Source organism: Oncorhynchus mykiss, chromosome 9 (assembly GCF_057628025.1).
Source record: "Oncorhynchus mykiss isolate SJ-2025 chromosome 9, ASM5762802v1, whole genome shotgun sequence".
In the NCBI taxonomy this organism is placed as follows: Eukaryota; Metazoa; Chordata; class Actinopteri; order Salmoniformes; family Salmonidae; genus Oncorhynchus; species Oncorhynchus mykiss.
The window spans coordinates 50,647,649-50,668,736 of NC_143030.1; the positions used below are offsets into that span (position 1 = coordinate 50,647,649).

At 42.5% G+C, this 21,088-nt stretch overlaps 1 protein-coding gene across 4 annotated transcripts in view; it reads right to left on the minus strand.

Moving 5' to 3' along the window:
* Positions 1–7,173: 7,173 nt before the first annotated feature.
* kazna (kazrin, periplakin interacting protein a) overlaps positions 7,174–21,088 on the minus strand; it is a 231,593-nt gene continuing 217,678 nt past the window's right edge. For all 4 annotated transcript variants that reach the window (XM_036988141.2, XM_036988140.2, XM_036988143.2 and 1 more), the window contains 7 exons: positions 15,731–15,936; positions 15,268–15,386; positions 14,251–14,482; positions 10,671–10,772; positions 9,697–9,863; positions 8,831–9,011; positions 7,174–8,119 (listed from right to left, as the gene is read on the minus strand). In XM_036988141.2, coding sequence (XP_036844036.1) covers positions 7,961–8,119; positions 8,831–9,011; positions 9,697–9,863; positions 10,671–10,772; positions 14,251–14,482; positions 15,268–15,386; positions 15,731–15,936 — 1,166 coding nt within the window. In that variant the 3' untranslated portion in view covers positions 7,174–7,960. The remainder of the gene's footprint in view (positions 8,120–8,830; positions 9,012–9,696; positions 9,864–10,670; positions 10,773–14,250; positions 14,483–15,267; positions 15,387–15,730; positions 15,937–21,088) is intronic.

Genomic DNA, 21,088 nt, shown 5'->3' on the forward strand with positions numbered 1-21,088 from the left:
AAAGTAGCAGGGTTGACCGTAACAGGGTTGACCTTAACAGGGTTGACCGTAACAGGGTTGACAATTTCTTCTTAAATCAGCCATCAATCCCCTTTGTGACAGGACGAATGGAAGCTTGCTGTGGGCAACAGGGAGTGCCAACTAAATGCGAAAGTCACAAGAGAAAATAAATAATTGATGAAATATTTCTAGCCTGTCTATGTGTAGAGTTTTTCCCCACCCACTCAGTTTTTATTTTAAAGACACTCTAATCCAGAGCAATTTACAGTAACAATTAGGGTTAAATGCATTGCTCAAGGGCACATCAACATATTTTTCACCTAGTCAGCCCAGGGATTGGAAATAGCAACCTTTTGGTCACTGGCCTAATGCCCTTAACCAGGCTACACGCCACCCCGTTTTGTGGTCTTTTCCATCACAAAATACAAAAAAAATGGCCAAAAAGAGTAGAACCAGGTCACCTGCTTTTATCTATGATTTGACTATTCGATGTTCAAGTTTCATTTTTGGGGGGGGAGGGGTAGTTTCACCACATTAAACCGTTCAGTTCACTAAACAGAGTTCAGTTCACTTAAAAGTGTTGACCTTAAAACGAGCGACACAGGGTTGACAGAGTTGGGTGACAGAGGGACATGTCAAAATACTGATTTTTTCAATTCAATATTTGTGGACAATTTCAACTTAAAATATCAAAGGGACACAAAAAGAAAGAAAATCCCTTTGAGATGTTACAAACTTCAAGAACATTATTGAAAATTACTTCATCATGTAGCCAACATAATGCATCATCATTTTGATAGTTAGGCTGCTGTAGGCAACATTAAGCCAAGTTCAGTCAAACAAAAATGTAACTTTCACTATCAAACAAGGATTGCCAAACAATGCATTTGCTACCTCTCATTTATTGGAGTTTTTTAACCATCAAAATTCCACAATTGGAAACATAACCTCTACCATATCACTAAATTGTATTTTTTAGGAGTAAGAATAACTTACTATATAGTGAAGTGAATTTGCTAAAGATGTACAAAATGGCAACAAAATTAGACTACATATAGGTCTTGGTACTGTATGGTTGTCCTATCCCACTCTTCAAACCTAATCTGATCAGGTGGTGTAGCACGCTTGACATTTAAATGTATCTGTGACGTTTACAGGTGAATGCGATTTTTGTGAACTTTTTTTTTGTGAAATTGCCTTTAAAGCTCAAATGTTGACAGCGCTCATATTTTTGTGCTTTTCAGTCCATAACTACCCAAAAGAACTGAGTTCAGATAGTTTATATTAATTTATGATGCATTTGAGGCAACGGAATGTAGGTTAATGTCCTTGTTTGCTTACAGAGTTTATATCAATACAAACAGCACAGAAGTGCAGTTCCTCTTTCTAAATAGGTCAGTATTTCCCCAGCTAGCCCGTTTGGTTCCTTGTAAGTTCTGGCGACAAATGTTTTTAGTTTCAAATTGGTTGTGGGAACGAAGCCATGTGTTTTCTGACCGGTAAAACTGATTGAGTTTCCTGTGAGGTTTTATTTACGCCATAAGAATGGAAATGACAAGTTCTTTGGAGGTTTTTGAATAACTTCCTTAAAATCTACACTGAATGTTTCAGTAAGACTTTTATAACACTGCTATCTTATTTTGGGTTAACCTTTTTTTAAACTCGAAGTACAGATAGGACACATGGACATTCATTTCTTCAGGCATTAAGCATGCAAACACATTTATTTTTATTGTGACACAGCATCAGTCAGATTCAAACCTATAATCTTCTGTTCTCTCTACATGGAAATTATGTAGCAGGCAAAACCCAGAGGACAAATCATTCAGATTTTTATTTTTAGGTCACTGTCTATTCAATGAGATTTCGTTGGGAAACTAGATTTCTAAGGGACTTGTTTGCAGTTCCTACCGCTTCCACCGGATATCACCGGTCTTTAGAAATTGGTTGAGGTTATTCCTTTGTGTAATGATGAAGTACGGCCATCTTGAATGAGTGTCATTTGAAGTCTACTTTTTGAGAGAGGAGCATGAAAAGTAGCGTGAGTTTGTTGTCTTCCTGTATTGAACAGAGATTGTCCCGTATTCAATTTGATCGATTTGATCGTTTAAAAATACCCTAAAGTTGTATTACAAAACGAGTTTGAAATGTTTTGGCAAAGTTTACAGGTAACTTTTGAGATATTTTGTAGCGACGTTGCGCAAGTTGGAAGCTGCGTTTTTCTGGATCAAACGCGCCAAATAAATGGACATTTTGGGATATCTATCAACGGAATTAATCGAACAAAAGGACCATTTGTGATGTTTATGGGACATATTGGAGTGCCAACAAAAGAAGCTCGTCAAAGGTAAGGCATGATTTATATTTTATTTCTGCGTTTTGTGTAGAGCCTGCAGGGTTGAAATATGCTTCTCTCTTTGTTTACTGTTGTGCTATCATCAGATAATAGCATCTTATGCGTTCGCCGAAAAGCCTTTTCAAAATCTGACATGTTGGCTGGATTCACAACGAGTGTAGCTTTAATTTGGTATCTTACATGTGTGATTTAATGATAGTTTGATTTTTATAGTATTTTATTTGAATTTGGCGCTCTACATTTTCCCTGGCTATTGGCCAAGTGGGACGCAAGCGTCCCCCCTATCCCAGAGAGGCCAAAGTAATGAAATACCAAGAAAATCGTGTTTTTTTGTTGTTGTCAAGTACCTTAAATGTGCAGATAATGTTCCAAAGCCAAGCAACTATCCTGCACTCTTCCCAGAAAGCTGTGGGAAGGTTGTATGCAAAATAACAATAAGACAACCATACTCTCACCAACCTCTAATAAACATATGGTTCTCAGAACGTTATATGCTAGCTGGGTAAACTGTAGACTTTGACTTTACCAATCAACATACATTTTCTCATGGGAACACAGAGTCTGGCTAAGATCCAAGCAACCCTGGCCAGACAAACACAAACACCCTGCTTCCAACACTCATTTTCACTTAGCCAAGTGACTGTACAGCTTGGCCATAATAGCGGGAACCCAATAACAATGCACTTATTACATACTTCCTTATGTCTTTTTTTCAAAAGAAGTAATGTATAATTAACATAATCTATACCAAACATTATACAACCGGTTTGTCTAATCCTGAATGCTGATTGGTTAAAAGCGCATTCAGCCGGTGTCTCCCGACCCCTCCTGTCTCAGCCTCCAGTATTTATGTTGCAATAGTTTATGTGTCGGGGGGCTAGGGACCATGCCGGACGACTACTTGCTGTTCCCAGTCCACCTGGTCATGCTGCCGCTCCAGTTTCAACTGTTCTGCTTGCGGCAAAGGAACCCTGACCTGTTCATCGGACGCTCTACCTGTCCCAGACCTGCTGTTTTCAACTCTCTAGAGACAGCAGGAGCGGTAGAGATACTCTGAATGATCGGCTATGAAAAGCCAACTGACATTTACTCCTGTGGTGCTGACCTGTTGCACCCTCTACAACCACTGTGATTATTATTATTTGACCCTGCTGGTCATCTATGAACATTTTAACATCTTGGCCCTGTTCTGTTATAATCTCCATCTGGCACAGCCAGAAGAGGACTGGCCACCCCTCATAGCCTGGTTCCTCTCTAGGTTTCTTCCTAGGTTCTGGCCTTTCTAGGGAGTTTTTCCTAGCCACCGTGCTTCTACACTTGCATTGCTTGCTGTTTGGGGTTTTAGGCTGAGTTTCTGTATAGCACTTTGTGACATTAGCTGATGTAAGGAGGGCTTTATAAATACATTTGATTGATATTCCACAAGTTACCACCGGTTAAATCTATGACTTTGAAATGCCTATTTACTCTGTTCTATCTCACTGCGCAATCCACTGTCTCATCAGCCCAGGCAGTGAAGTTATCTCCACTCTAGAAAGCATCTAGACATTATCTCCCATTTCTTTTAGACCAACATTTATTTTTCAACAGTGGAGATTTGTACAAACCTTGCTGTCTGTCTCTCCGACATTTGAAACATTGTTTCAATATTCAAATTCGATCTCCAACTGTCCCATAGCAATGAACATGTAGGGATCGGGAGTCGGGACGAGAGAGAGAGAGGCAGGCAGCGTTTCTCATCCAGTCGAAATAATGAATCAGCTGGCATCATTTTTATTGATATATACAAAGAAATGTCAATTGAAAAAAGGTAAAATGAAATGAAGTGCAGCTAGTCTGAAATCTTTCCAGCTTCAGTTTGAAGTGATTGTGTTAGCTGTGTTGGTGACTAGCTCCTCTGAACAATAGTGTCCTAATGAGAGAGCACATGTTCTATGCCAGGCTATATCGTGCCTCATTAGCTCATTGTTATGGATGCATCCAAATAAATGTCACTAGAAAACAGCTTAAACAAATGCAGCTACTCTTGTTATTCTGTCTGCACTGTTTGACGTGACAGCTAGGCAATTATCCATAGTTGCCTAGCTGGCAAGCAAGCGATAAGAACTTTGCAGCCAGTATGGCAATGGAACATTTAGAATGAACGACTGGGTCGCGTCTATAGATACTGAACAACTGGGTTGCTTCGCTGGCAACCGAACCAATAGAACGAACGACCAGCCGGCTTGGGTAGCAGCGTTAGATTTGTTTTTCGAGACTATATCTTGTGGAAGGATGAAATAGTATGAATAAATTCATCAATATAACTTTTTTAATGAAAATCTGTCAATCATTATTTGAATATTTGTATTTATTTTATTTCACCTTTATTTAACCAGGTACGCCAGTTGAGAACAAGTTCTAATTTACAACTGCGACCTGGCCAAGATAAAGCAAAGCTGTGCAACAAAAACAACAGCACAGAGTTACACATAAACAAACGTACAGTCATTAACACAAAATAAAATAAATATAGAAAAAGTGTGTGTGTAGAAATGTAGAAGAGTAGGGGGGTAGGCAATAAATAGGCCCTATATGTGAAAAAAATTACAATTTAGCATTAATACTGGAGTGATCAATGTGCAGATGATGTGCAAGTAGAGATACTGGGGTGCAAAAGAGCAAGAGGGTAAGTAATAATATGGGGATGAGGTAGTCGGGTGTGCATCTGACAACTGATGCTTAAAGCTAGAGAGGGAGATATAAGACTCCAGCTTCAGAGATTTTTCAGTCATTGGCAGCAGAGAACTGGAAGGAAAGGCGGCCAAAGGAAGTGTTGGCTTTGGGGATAACCAGTGCAATATACCTGCTGGAGCGTGTGCTACGGGTGGGTGTTGCTATGGTGACCAGTGAGCTGAGATAATGTGGGACTTTACCTAGCAAAGACTTATAGATGACCTGGAGCTAGTGGGTTTGGCAACGGATATGTAGTGAAGGCCAGCCAACGAGAGCATACAGTTCAAAATGGTGAGTAGTATATGGAGCTTTGGTGATAAAATGAATGGCACTGTGATAGACTACATCCAGTGTCGGGGGCTATTTTGTAAATTACATCACCAAAGTCAAGGATCGGTAGGAGTCAGTTTTACGAGGGTATGTTTGTTGGCATGAGTGAAGGAGGCTTTGTTGCGAAATAGGAAGCCAATTCTAGATTTAACTTTGGATTGGAGATGCTTAATGTGAGTTTGTTACCAAGATGTTGGTAACCCGTTGTATAAAAGTGATAATGCCCTCAAAGCCGGTGTTTTGAGGATATATTGGCACGGTTTGGCCAACAACACCCGTGCCAATATATCCTCCAAACACCGGCTTCAAGGGCATTATCACTTAATTGAGGTTGAGTAGGGAGAGTGAATAGACCAAACAAGACAGACACCCATGCTGGGAAAGGATGTCATGAATCGTTTGAGCTGCCATAAGATAAACATCACGTCAACACTTCACTATGAATGCCATACACCATAATAACAAAAACAGAAGCTGCTCCGTTCATCATGGTGACTTTGAAGTATTGGGGAAGTAAGTTAGCATACGGGTCTCAAGGATTTTCTTCCCCTTCATATGATACCTGTTCTGTTTCCTGTTGCTATCCTTCCTGTTCTGGGGGCGCCACTCAGACAGAGGGAGGTGGAAGGCCACTGCAGAGGAGGGCTGATATTGCTCACTTCTTGGAGCTGGCAATGTCTATCAGAGAAATATACTCAGCCTCAAAATTGCTTTTAATATGTCCAGTGTATTCCCCAAAAACATTGGGCACCTTTCATATGGCCTTTATTGCAGTCACAGCGTACAGATTATCAGATCTAATAATGCTGTGTAACATCTCAGGAACTCCCCTGATATGACGACCTGGAACATAACCAATGTTTTGTACTGTTAACATCCTCTCATACTTATATCCGACACACTGCAACAACAAAAAGCCAAGAGCAGTGGGTGGCCGCGGTGTGTTAGCGATCACCTGCCGGGTGTCGACAAACAGTGGCTGTTTGTGCTTTTTCAACATGTAGAATTGTCGGGAAATGAACAGAAAATGATGGCCGATATTCTAGTCAGAGGCAAAAGGAAGGATATGACCTAGTTTACATGGCAGAGGAATGGGTTTGTTCTACACAATGCATTAAGTTCTGAACGTTCTGTAGCATTGCACCCTCCTGAACAGGTCCCTGGACATCCCATAATAATGAACTTTTTTATCGGAAGAGGGTGGGTGGTGCCAATGAGGGCTTTGTCCCCTACTGCAGTCAGTCATTCAGACACATTCACAGCATGCAGCCAGGCAGAGGTTGATTTAATGCCTCTGTTTGGGCTGCGTCATTCCAGTGTAACCATGGCGATGCAGTTATCCTGAATTAGAGGAGGAAGTGGCATCATCAAACATGGACAAGAGCCACATTTTCCCCACAGATTACTACTATGAGGGAGGGTATGAGAGAGATTACTCATTGGTGCACTCTGTGGCCTGTTCTTCAACTGTCACTCCCAGAATACACACACACACACACACACACACACACACACACACACACACACACACACACACACACACACACACACACACACACACACACACACACACACACACACACACACACACACACACACACACACACACACACACACACACACTTCCTCTTCAGAATAGATATCTTTATTGCATTCATTCATTCTTTGATTTCTTTCTCATCCAGCCCATCCTTTCTACCTGTTGTGCTTCTACTGGAAGACCAATTACTCATGTCTGTCATTGAAAATAAGTAATTTTAATAACCCACGTGCCATGTTAATGGTTTTATTGAATGTATCAAATGTCACGAGGGAGTGTTCATTTTAGTTTAGACACAACAGTGTATATTAACAAACTGAAAAAAAAACTATCAAACATACAGTTAATACAACTTCAAGTTTAAGTTTTCATCTTAGACCCAGTAGTCCCAGTTCGCAAGGCATCTGAGACAATGTCCATAGTCCCAGTTCGCAAGGCATCTGAGACAATGTCCATAGTCCCAGTTCGCAAGGCATCTGAGACAGTTTCTGTAACACCATGTTTGAATTAAACATCAAAAAGACATTTGCTATAAATCTCACTTGAATAGTTTTCTTTTGTTAATTTGCAATGAATCAGGAAAGTACCCTGTACACAAACACATGACCATATTTCCTCATCAGCTCTTCTTTTTGAGAAACAGGCCCGTCCTCAATAAGAACTACTAAACACCAACTAATCGCTGAGCCATTTCCTGTTTAAAAAACCTTTGCACATAATGCAAATACAAAAATAAAAGCCTATTCAGTTTAAGTTTGTTTCCATGGGATAGACGTGTGTCCTCACAAAGGTCAGATTATTCGACAAATACCAGTGAGAGATGTAAAGAGTTGTTCTTAGACTATAAATGGAAAAAAGATTCCTTCTCTCTCGAAAATAGTGTATTCTGACCAACAAAGGCTCCATCATTCAAAAAGTACAGTAAATATCACTTGTCTGGCATCCCACAAAGCATTGTTGTCTTGTGCCGTACTGTAGGCACAGATGTCACATGTCGATGACCTCACACGTCGATGACCTCACACATTGGTGACCTCGATGCCCGAGTGTTTGTGGATTGGACTCCCCTCTGTCCTGGGCGGAGCTTCGTCACAAGCCTCTCTCGGCAGCGAGCCGTAGCTGCTATGACAACTCAAGTCCCGCCCACTGTGGGCTTTGGCGCTGAACCCTAAAGGAGGCTGGGGGAGGAGAAGGAAGTCAGGCCCTGTTCAAATACTTTGAAAATGTATCCTTACTTCCTCCCTTTCTTGAAGTCATCATTGATCTGACCTGTTTGGATTGGTGAAAACTAAATAGTGGAACCTGCTTTCACCTATCCAGTAATGTTAGATCAGTGGTTACTCCAAGGGGAAAGAAACAAACAATGCTTCATTTAGCTTTTCTATAGAGTAGGCCTATAGCCCAAGGGAGATAGTCCTTTACTGTGTAACCGACATCGTCGCTTCCTCAAGGCTTCAAACTGAGAATATCGGATACACATTAATGACGTATTTCCCTTGGGCTATAGGTTTACACTATATGAAAGCAAATACAAGAGGAACGAAGAGGGACATTCTGGCTTCAAGGCCTTTTTAAACACAATAAAGACTTGAAGCTAAAACATCGTTACAGGAATTTATTTGACAGGGTCAGTGCACTTTGAAGGGATAGTTCAGAGAAATGACATATACAGATATTTGTTCCCTTGCCATCAATGCTGTCTATGGACAAGGAGCGACTGCAATCCACACTTTGGGTTTGTTAAACTAGCCACGGCCAGCAAATGCTAATTATTAGCATTGAATTTAACTGAACTATGCCTTTAATCAACATTTTATTGTTTACATTCAAGTTAACATTCGAGTTAACAAAAGAGCAAATTTTCATCCGTAGTCTAGGGGAGTGCCCACCTTGACGGCCCGTCTCCTGAGGGAGCCTTCGTCGTCCGGGTGTGTGTGGCGGTTGGTAGTGCTGGTGGGCCGGCCCAGGGAGGCGTGCCGTAAGGGTGTGGGTGGGGAGGCGTGGCGTAGAGGCGTTGGCGGGGTGCTCATTGTCCCCAGCCTATCATGGTTTTGCTGTAGACCTCCTGACCTGGGGTGTCAGGGTCAGGAGGGAGGGGAATGGGTACATTATTGATTGACTAGGTACAGATTATTGATGAGCAGATTCCTTACTGATTATGTAGTTATTTAAGCAGCCGTTCTTAGCCAGAGTGATTTGCATGTGATGAACCTCTCCATTTTCCACTCTGAATCTGTCCTGACTTGAATCTGTCCTGACTGAAATAGATCGGTGTCCTGCACACGTGATCCCACAAGTCCCCTCTTTAATTAGGTTAAGCAAGAGATGTTGTCTATTCATCCCTATTTTTCATCCCTTTCCCTGACAATAAGGCTGCCATTTAATCAACTGCCGTTTAAATCTTACAGCGCCTGAGAAGGATGCAGACAGGTGGACTTCCACTCTGTCACTTAACCCAGCCGTACTGCAGAGTGGGGATCAACGTAGATAAACCATACATCTTCACCCTTACTCTCTCCCTCTCTGTTTCTCTGATCTTTTCTCTTTGATTCTCCCTTAAACTACATTAATTTAATCTAACCACATTTCCCTCATGACTTTGGTCTTAGCTGTATCTGTCTGTCCCTCCCTCCCTCCCTCCCTCCCTCCCTCCCTCCCTCCCTCCCTCCCTCCCTCCCTCCCTCCCTCCCTCCCTCCCTCCCTCCCTCCCTCCCCCACTTATTTGTCATCTCTCTCTCGCTCTCCATTGCCTCACCTGGCTGAACTGATGAGGACCTTCATCTCCTCGGTGAGGTGGCGGCGAATCATGTGCTTGTTGCCGGGTATACCCAATGCCGTTGCCATGGAGTCGGTGTTGAAGGAGGGGTCTAGCACCATTACAGCCCCGTGAACTCCACTGTTCTGGAGACTGTCAGCAAACTCCTACACAGGATGAGGAGGGAGAGGGACAAAAACATTTTTTTAAGGGTTCCTAAAAATGTAAAATAACAGGGCCGTCATTATAAATAGGAACGGGTTCTTAATTGACTTGCCTGGTTAAATAAGGTTGAATAAAAATGTAATGGAGATTTAAAAAAGCATACTAACCCAACATTTTCAATGTGCACGCATGCAGTGTTGTTCTATCTGCCCACAGTAACCCTCAACATTTGATTGAAAAGGGTTTGACTGACAATATTGAGTTGGGCTCTTCAGATGAAAACACCTTTGATTTTCATAGTTGTTCTGAACTAAATGTAGTCCATATCAATAAAACTCCTGTCTACTATCCATTTATTGAAGCCGTGACTCACTGTGCAGTAACCACAGAGATGACGAGCGGTTCAGAATTGATCACAAAGGCCCTTTCCTTTATCTTTCTGCACAGACAGGGAGTGTCAATAAACCTGACGCAATTTCCTACACTCCCCCATGCATTATAACAACACATAAAAGCTCTCTGTCTATTGTCAATAAACACACAATGATCTCTTAGCATGATTTGAATTGGTTTGCAGTATGCACAATTCTGTTTTAATGCATACTTTGTGTATAGAATGATTGGTAACTATTTGTAAGCAAATGTAACCATTTGTAAGCTTTTTCAGGTTAGATACTGACACCGGTCAGATCTTATCCTAAGTGTCAAAGATGTATCAATGAGGACTGAGTGTAAACGTCAGATACCATGTTCTCACAGTACTTGATTGTGCCAGTGTTGTTGGGATGATAATGAACCCTAGACCCCACCTTAAGGTCAATGTCTCGGACCCACTTAACGACCCGATGACACGTCCATACCACGGGATCCAGGTTCTGATGCTCACACTGAGCCCGTCTGGCCTGGAGGGCCTGGAGAGAGTTGAGACGCACGCACGCACACACACACACACACACACACACACACACACCACATTTAATTTGACATTCAAATAAACTTTTCTTCCACCCATAGATCACAGATGTGTGTCCGAGTGAATGAAATGACATGTATTGTAGCCAACATGTATACACACATACATATCTGTAACGTCTACAGTGCATTCGGAAAGTATTCAGAACCCTTGACTTTTTTCAAATGTTGATACATTCCAGCCTTATTCTAAAATAGATTCAATTGTTTGTTTTTTCCCTTCATCAATCTGCACACAATACCCCATAACGACAAAGCAATAACTGGTTTGCAGAAATTTTTGCAAATGTAAAGAAAACAAAAAAAACTTAAAGATCACATTTACATACCGTAAGTATTTAGACCCTTTACTTGGTACTTTGTTGAAGCACCTTTGGCAGCGATAACAGCCTCGAGTATTCTTGGGTATGACGCTACAAGCTTGGCACACCTGTTTTGGGGGATTTTCTTCCATTCTTCTCTGCAGATCCTCTCAAGCTATGTCAGGTTGGATGGGGAGCATTGGTGAACAGCTATTTTCAGGTCTCTTCAGAAATGTTAGATCGGGTTCAAGTCCAGGCTCTGGCTGGGCCACTCAAGGACTTTCAAAGACTTGTCCCAAAGCCACTTCTGCGTTGTCTTGGCTGTGTGCTTAGTGTCGTTGTTCTGTTGGCAGGTGAACTTTCACCTCAGTCTGAGGTCCTGAGTGCTCTAGAGCAGGTTTTCATCAAGGATCTCTCTATACTCAGTTCATCTTTCCCTCGATCCCAACTCCCAGTCTCCCAGTCGCTGCTGCTGAAAAACACCCTCACAGCATGAGGATGTCAACACCATGCTTCACCATAAGGATGGTGCCAGGTTTCCTCCAGACGTGACACTTGGTATTCAGGCCAAAGAGTTCAATCTTGGTATCATCAGACCAGAAAATCTTGTTTCTCATGGTCTGAGAGTCTTTTAGGTGCCCTTTGGCCAGGCAGCCAGCTCTAGGAAGAGTCTTGTTGGTTCCAAACTTCTTCCATTTAATGAATGATCGAGGCCACTGTGTTCTTGGGGCCCTTCAATGCTGCAGAAATGTTTTGGTACCCTTCCCCAGATCTGTGCCTCAACACAATCCTGTCTCAAATTCCTTAGACCTCATGGCTTGGGTTTTTCTCTGATATGCAGTGTCAACTGTGGGACTTTTATTTAACATTTATTTAACTAGGCAAGTCAGTTAAGAACAAATTCTAATTTACAATGAAGGCCTACCCCGGCCAAACCTGGACGACGCTGGGCCAATTGTGCGCCTCCCTATGGGACTCCCAATCACAGCCAGATGTGATGCAACATGGATTTGAGCCAGGTACTGCAGTGACACCTCTTGTATTGAGATGCAGTGTCTTAGAACACTGCGCCACTCGGGAGCCCTTTAAATACTATACCAGTCAAAAGTTTGGACACACCTACTCATTCCAGGTTTTTTAAAATGTATTTTTACTATTTTCTACATTGTAGAATAATAGTGACGACATCAAAACTATGAAATTACACATATGGAATCATGCAGTAACCAAAAAAGTGTAAAAAATATATTTTATATTTTATAAAAATATATTTTATACTTGAGATTCTTTAAAGTAGCCATCCTTTGCCTTGATGACAGCTTTTCACAGTCTTGGCATTCTCTCAACCAGCTTCATGAGGTAGTCACCTCGAATGCATTTCAATTAACATGTGTGCCTTGTTAAAAGTTAATTTGTGGAATTTCTTTCTTTCTTAATGCATTTGAGCCAATCAGTTGTGTTGTGACAAGGTAGGGGTGGTATACAGAAGATAGCCCTATTTGGTAAAAGACCAAGTTCATATTTTGGCAAGAACAGCTCAAGTAAGCAAAGAGAAACGATAGTCCATCATTACTTTCAGACATGAAGATCAGTCAATCCAGAACATTTCAAGAACTTTTAAAGTTTCTCCAAGTGCAGTACCAAAAACCATCAAGTGCTATGATGAAACTGGCTCTCATGAGGACCGCCACAGTTAGGAGGACCTAGAGTTAACTTTGCTGCAGAGGATAAGTTCATTAGAGTTAACTGCACCTCAAATTGCAGCCCAAATAAATGCTTCACAGAGTTCAAATAACAGACACATTTCAACATCAACTGTTCAGATTAGACTGCGTGAATCAAGCCTTCATGGTAGAATTGCTGCAAAGAAATCACATCTAAAGGACACCAATAAAATAAGATACTTGCTTGGGCCAAGAAACACGAGCAATAGACATGTGGAAATCTGTCCTTTGGTCTGGAGTCCAAATGGGAGATTTTTGGTTCCAACCGCTGTGTCTTTGTGAGACTCAGAGTAGGTGAAAGGATGATCTCTGCATGTGTGGTTCGTGAAACACAAAGGAGGTGTGATGGTGTGAGGGGGTCTTTGCTGATGACACTGTCGTGATTTATTTCCAATTCAAGGTACACTTAATCAGCATGGCTACCACAGCATTCTGCAGCGATCCGCTATCCCATCTGGTTTGCGCTTAGTTGGACTACCATTTGTTTTTCAATGGGACATAGACCCAAAACACACCTCCAGGCTGTGTAAGGGCTATTTGACCAAGAAGGAGAGTGATGGTGCTGAATCAGATGACCTGGCCTTTGAGATGGTTTGAGATGAGTTGGACTGCAGAGTGAAGGAAAAGCAGCCAACAAGTGTTCACTATATGTGGGAACTCCTTCAAGACTGTTGGAAAAGCTTTCCTCATGAAGCTGGTTGAGAGAATGCCAAGAGTGTGCAAAGCTGTCATCAAGGCAAAGGGTGGCTATTTTGAAGAATCTCAAATATAAAATATATTTTGATTTGTTTAACACTTTTTTGGTTACTAAATTATTCCATATGTGTTATTTCATAGTTTTGAAGTCTCAACTATTATTATACAATGTAGAAAATAGTAAAAAAAATAAAGACAACCCTTGGATGAGAAGGTGTGTCCAAAATTTTGACTGGTATACTGTAGATTGGTGTGTGCCTTTCCAAATCAAGTCTAATCAATTGAATTTACCACAGGCGGACTCCAATCAAGTTGTAGAAACAGCTCAAGGATGATCATTGGGAAACAGGATGCATCTGAGATCAATTTCGAATCTCATAGCAAAGGGTCTGAGTACTTATGTAAATACGGTACTTCTGGTTTTTATATATTTCCAAATATTTCTAAAAACCTGTTTTCGCTTTGTAACTATGGGGTATTGTGTGTAGATTGATGAGGATTTGTATTTATTTGATCCATTTTAAAATAAGGCAGTAAAGTAACAAAATGTGGAAAAAGGGAAGGGATCTGAATACTTCCCGAATGCACTGTATATCTGTATGTCCAGTATGTAAGCTCAGTGCACTTTTGAACATGTCATGTATTGGTAATGTTTATGTATAGCATATACAGTTTGCTGTTTGCATGACACCTACCTCCTTATCGAAGTGGAGCGTGTGCAGCAGCTCGATGCCCAGCACCAGGCTGACCTGGTGGGCCTTCTTGGTGACATTGAGGGACCTCTCAAGGTCCCGGCGCGTCAGGGAGTTGAGCATGCGCCCATCCACCAGGTGTGTGTGGAAGGCCTGAGAGTACTGTGGCAGCCCTACGTCGCTCAGCCAGGCCTTGGCCACCCAGTGGTGGTCCATGTCTGCAGCCTTGGACAGCCTGGAGCAAAAAGAGAGAAGAAAAGAGTTTACTTGAGATATCTGGGGCATAGTGTTACGTGACAAACTGCACATTTTTGAGTGGCCTTTAATTGTCCACAGCACAAGGTGCACCTGTGTAATGATCATGCTGTTTAATCAACTGCTTGATATGCCACACCTGTCAGGTGGATGGATTATCTTGGCAAATAAGAAATGCTCACTAACAGGGATGTAAACAATTTGTGCACAACATTTTTGCGAAACAGGGCTTTTTGTGCAAACGTCAGCCTAACGTGATTGCAATCATTTTTGCTCTCTGCGGTGTAAAGAGTATATCCTCCATATTGGACTTATATTCCCAGACAGTGGTGTTGGGGTAGTTCATTCCAATTCCAGCCACTCCAGAGGTTGAATTGAATCCATGTCCAATTCAACATACAGGAGCTAGCCTGGAATTGACACAAACTCTTCTTGAAAGCAATAACATTACAACTTACATTCTGGTGTTAACTGCTTTGGAACGCTTGGTGGCAACAGCTCGAATTCCAAATCTGTGTTTGCCAAACCCTGTATATCTCTAGCTCTGATGAACGTTTAACCTTGCTTACATTAGTGTGCCTGTCACATATGGTGTTATGCAGTTTGATAAAAAAGTGTTATTCATGTTTTACCATCTCACACTTGATGTAGCAAACAGCCTCCCAAATACCCTCCCAATGTTTAAGGTTAAGATTTGGGGTTGGGTAATCTGATGCTAGAGCTGTTTTTTGTGAGAGAGGGAGTATGAGGAGCTGAGCATCTCACCCCCTGCCGCTCTCGGCTTCCCTGTAGTCCTCGATGGCCAGCCGGAGCTTCCTGCGGTGCATAGAGCTGGTGACCCCTAACCCCAGCTCCAGGTCCTCATCTGACAGGCCCAGCAGCACCTGCAAAGGGGTCAAAGGTCAAACCACACTCTATTGTAGCTGTAGTGGATTTCCAGATTGTGATTTCACAAATACCTTTGATTTACGCAGCAGCATGTACTGGATGGGTGGAGTTGACAATTGATTTAGAAACGGACAATCTCTTGACGGAAAGTCTCCAGGCTCCAGCACACACAACCAATCTGTCCATTTCTGTATCAAATGTCAACTCTCTCCACCGTCAGGACATGCTGATGTGAAAATCAAATGAATCAACCTCTGAAAGAGATATCCAGAAAGCCACATTGTTTTGATTGAATACTGGCCTAAGTCTTCCTACAGTTTGACGTCATCTCGGATCATACCTTGCCACTCTTCACATTCTCTGAGCAGGCGCGAATGTACATGGGCATCGCCATGACGACCTCCAGCCAGGCCTGCACGGTGCCCGCCCTCCACAGCGACATGGGCATGCCGCGGGCAAGCTCCACCTGCTGGAGGCGGTCCAGCTGATCCTCCCCGTCCGATAGGCTGAGACTGAGGCGGGTGGGGCTTGAGAGACTGTCTGAGTCTGGATAGGTGGGCGAGGGGGAGTGGGAGGAGAGATATGAGCAGGATGATTTTGGAAGGTGAGAGAGTGGTCGTAAGGGGGCAGTGGCTCTTCTATAAGAACAGACAAGGATCATAGTAACCAAAAGGAGACAGAGAGCCCTTGCTCTGCTGTTTGGCTTCTGTTTATGGGACAGAACTTTGGAATGATATAACACAGTTTGACTACTTGACAGCTCTAGCGCATAGCCCAATCCAATAGTTTGCCAGGGCTCAAAACAGTTTGTAAAGAAACTATTCGAAGTTTCAAACAAACTTATGAAGTATTTATGAAGTCCATGCAAAGAGTAGCTGTTAAACACCGCTTAGCCATTATGCCTTATCTGTCAATATTAGCCTGCAAGACCAGCTCCTTGACAACAGAGAGGAGCAAACCCGCACCGTAATAATGATATAGTATTGTACTTTGTTATGAACGCAATTGTGTAAGCAAGTGAGGTCCCTATAGATCATAGCTAGGGTCATTAGTTGAATAGGGAGAGTTTATTAACTATCTGATCAACGTGTAGGAGGAGTGCAGTCTCCTTCAAAAGCGATATCCCCTTTGCCTTGTTAGTGAATACGCCAGCAGGTGGCGGTCTAAGGCTTCTTTGGCATGAACTTCTACTGTATAAACGAATGGTATCGTCCCTCAGTGAAAAAAAAGTATTATCATTAAAATATGTACAACATAAAGGTAATTTTTCCTGTAGCAATAATCACACAACTCATCAGAAATACCAGGGTTATGTAGTCCTTATCATTGAAATAAGAATGACACAAGAATAATGAGATGATCGTTTCAAGGTTTTTGTCATCAGGCTTATACTGTAGCAGATTCACATTGCTTTTTTAAATTACCCACTCAACGACAATGTTGTAAGCTGTCTTCAGTCCTTCTGGAAAATTGCTGCCATTTTTTGGGCGGGTGGGTGGGGGCGGGGGGGGGGGGGGGGCACCAAATGAAGAATGACTTATAATTACATTATGGCTAAGAGCCTAGTCATATCCCAAGGTAAGGACACAGAAGAATGGAGGAATTGTCCTGCTAGCTTCTTGAAAGGGCCTCCACTCTCTATGGCTGCTTTGTGTTCACACTTGGTTGCATAATAAAGATGTGAAAACATTGCAGCACAACCCCATACCCTATACTATCAGCACAGAACAGGTGTTTCAGTCTCAGTGGGTGTCTGGCAAAACAGAACAACAGGTATTCATTCTGCACAGTTTCCTCCCCAATGATTTCCTTCACCATTCCGTCAGTCTTTCTTGATTCACGGCAGGAAGTGTAGCAAAGAAAAAAACAAAAAACAAAACCATCAGAGATGGTACATTCATTATCGTGTTTGGTTCATGCAAACAAACAGCCTGCTAATTGGTCAGTAAAAGTTCAAGTTTGACATTGCTAGTAGACACTTTCGGTATCCCCGCCACGATAGCATGTACTGTTTCTCAAACAACCTAATAATTGGCTACGAGCTAGAGTAACGCACAAATTTGAGCAGACTGTCTGTTTAGGTGCACGCTTATAATATATATATATATATATCTAACCTTTTCACACTACTGAGCCAAACCAAGCTGAGCCAGCACTGTACGGTTCGGGTCGGCACGATAGCGTGAAAAGAGTATTTAAATAGAGCAGTTGAGTGAGGTTATCTCTGGGACCCTCCCACCCAGTCCAGATGGCTGCTTCAGTTTAACCAGCATGGGAAGGAGCCAAGACGGGCACCACAAATTCAAAACCACCAGCCTCCACTGTCCAACAGACGTTTGAAGAGCAACCAGTTGCCATGGAGACGGGCCAGTCTGTCTGCGTTGGGAGCAGTTTGTGCGTGACAGTGTGAGAAGGTTTCATTACACCCTGCTCAACACTCACTCTGTGTTTTGAAACAATAATACCAAAGGCGATGCACCTGGATTTCTACATTGATTTGATATGCTGTACTATAAAACAGATGAATAACAGCCATTGTCCTCCAAAAAATAAAACTAGACTCTCACTTGTGAAAGTGTCTACAACCCCTATTAATAAATATGAGGGCTAAGGGCTACTTCTAAACAGATTATATTACCCCATGTTGACCCTCCATGGAGATATGCGTTCCCTCTGACTTTTGTGATAAAGCTTATCAAATTAACGGAGACGTTGGAGGCAATCCCACTGGGCACAAACTGGTTGAGTCAGCGTTGTTTCAAAATAATTTGTCCTCGTATTGTGATGTGGAAGCTATGTGGGAAAAAGTCATCGACATACACGGTTGTTTTGAGGGTAAAAATTCAATAACAGGATTATGTCATCATGGTAATCACATTTCATCATGGACAAATTTTGTATAAAATGAATTTGAATTTGTACCTTTGAAACAACGTCAGAACGTCAACATTATGACCACTATGAGAAAAAGAAAAATAGGCTGGGCAGCACCTCCTGTTGGAGAATTGATCTATCTTCAATGGGGGACCAAAGGGTCCCCCATCCAAGTCATGCTTAGCTATTATATTTGTCACTGACTGTGACCAATGTGCAATTAAAAGAAGGATTATTGAGAGATCTCCACTTGAAAACAAAATAGATTCACTGTTGCTATCGAAGTCATTCCAAAGGGTAGGTTTAACTGAGACAATGAAATGGGACCATACTTTATCACTCATATCATCAATGATGCTATTTAGACCTAAATGGCATTTGCAAAGTAATCAACAGCTATTGTTTCAATTCAACCCAGAATTCAAACTAAAACAGACAATACAATAGACCTAGGGTTTCAACCTCTGGTTAATTTAAAATGTAATGCTATTTAGTCGTGTTGAATTGTGTTCGGTTGTCAAGGTAACCACATATCAACATTTGAAGGAGCTGTATCTTCTGCTTGGATAGTTCCATACGTGCCACCGGACTTAGTCTGGCTTTAATTCCAGTTTGTACACACATCTATAATCGATATGTTGGATTCGCGTATCCCTCTCAACCAAAAAACTAAGTTAATGAATAGGACTAAGTCAAATCAAACTTTCTTAAAAGTTCATATAAAGTTCGATTTGATTGGATTTAAATGTATTTAGTCCTGGAATAATAACCAGACTAAGTCAGTGGCACAGAGGGATCTATCCAAGCAGAAGACACATTTCCTTCAAATGTTGATATTTGGTTGCGTTTAAACAACAAACACAATTCAATATCACTTTTGAAGTACAATAAATAGCCTATTAACTTGCCGACAGGTTTGATGTACAAATACTATGTTGGTTTCACATCTCCAACTAAATGAAAGTTAAAGAATGGTAGTGAATCCAATCAAGCTTTTTTTTATTGTTTTGAATGTGCGTAACACGTCTTGGTGATTCAATAGCCTAGTTAATCATCACGTCTTTTAACACACTCTCTATGTTTTGCTTAGTCTGGCAGTAACCCAGAACGATCAAAAGGCAGAAGATCTCTCTTGCTGCTGCTGACAATCAACTGCATGTAAGTTGTTCTTCTACATCATAATAAATATATGTCTGCATCAATAGCGGTGCGTGGGTAAAAATCACTGGGGAAGGAAGCCAAGACAGAAAAAAAGCCATATTGTGTTGTGATAATTGCGTTGTTTGCTCTATAACCTGTTAGTTCATATGCCTTGCCACCGTGATATACATATATAGGCCTAAGGCCGAGGCAATAAGAAGACAGAGTGGCAGAATAAATTCAACCACACCCGTGTTTCATCACAAAACCGGAGAGCAACATCTGTCCTGTGAAGTCCACTAAGCATATTGCATGTAACAAACAGTTACATGACCTACAGCAAGGTCAAGAAACCTGATGTTTCCGACATTTTCGGACCACTAAACAACTATTGATTTAGAACCCCAGAGAGTTACTGCAAGTCGCAAAGTGTTAAACAGGAGCTGCCTTCACTATTCCAGCACAATTTCAACTTCAACATCATCAAATCACCTATGCTTCATCTAATACAGCGACAACTAACCGATAACAAAAACAATTTAGTCCAATCAACGTCAGCTAAATATGATGAGGCTGTGGTTCTGATTTGTGTGAAATGTTGACGTTGAAAGGGTGCTGGATCAATAGTTGTTAAGCAGTCTGAAAATGGCGGAAACATCAACTTGCTTCAGCATGCTGTGGGTGTGGGTAGTCTATGTTCTTTTTTCTATGTAGTATTTATGTGTTTGGCCTGGTATGGTTCTTAATCAGAGGCCGGTGTCGTTCGTTGTCTCTGATTGAGAATCATACTTAGGTAGCCTGTTTTCCCCATTTTAGTTGTGGGTGATTATTTTCTGTTGTGTATCTGCACCATACAGAACTGTTTCGTTTTCGTTTCTGTCTTTCACTTTGTTATTTTGTATTTTCGTGTTCAGTGTCTTTTCATTAAAAATGATTAACACTTACCACGCTGCACATTGGTCCGATCTGTCATACTCCTCGTCAGAGGAAGACGAATTTCATTACAGAATCACCCACCACAACCGGACCAAGCAGCGTGGTAACCAGGAGCAGAGGGTTCTGGACTCCTTGACATGGGAGGAGATTTTGGACGGAAAGGGACCTTGGGCACAGGCTGGGGAATATCGCCGCCCCCGGGAAGAGCTGGAGGCAGCCAAAGCCGAGAGGCGGCATCATGAGGAGCTAGCACGGCAGTGCAACAGGGACGAGAGGCAGCCCCAAAAATGTCTTGGGGGGGGGGGCACACGGGGAGTGTGGCTAAGTCAGGTAGGAGACCTGAGCCAACACCCCGTGCTTACCGTGGAGAGAGGTGGACCGGGCAGGCACCGTGTTATGCCGTGAGGCACACGGTGTCCCCAGTGCGCAGGCATAGCCCGGTGCGCTACATCGCAGCGCTTCGTATCGGCCGGGCTAGAGTGGGCATCGAGCCAGGTGCTATGAAGCCGGCTCAGCGCATCTGGTCTCCAGTGCGTCTCCTCGGCCCGGGGTATATGGCACCAGCCCTACGCACGGTGTCCCCGGTAAGCCAGCACAGCCCAGTGCGGTCTGTTCCACCCCGCCGCACTGGCCGGGCTACGGGGAGTATCCAGCCAGGACAGGTTGTGCAGGCTCTGTGCTCGAGTCCTCCACTGCACCTCCACGGTCCGGTCCATCCGGTGCCTCCTCCACGCACCAGGCCTCCGGT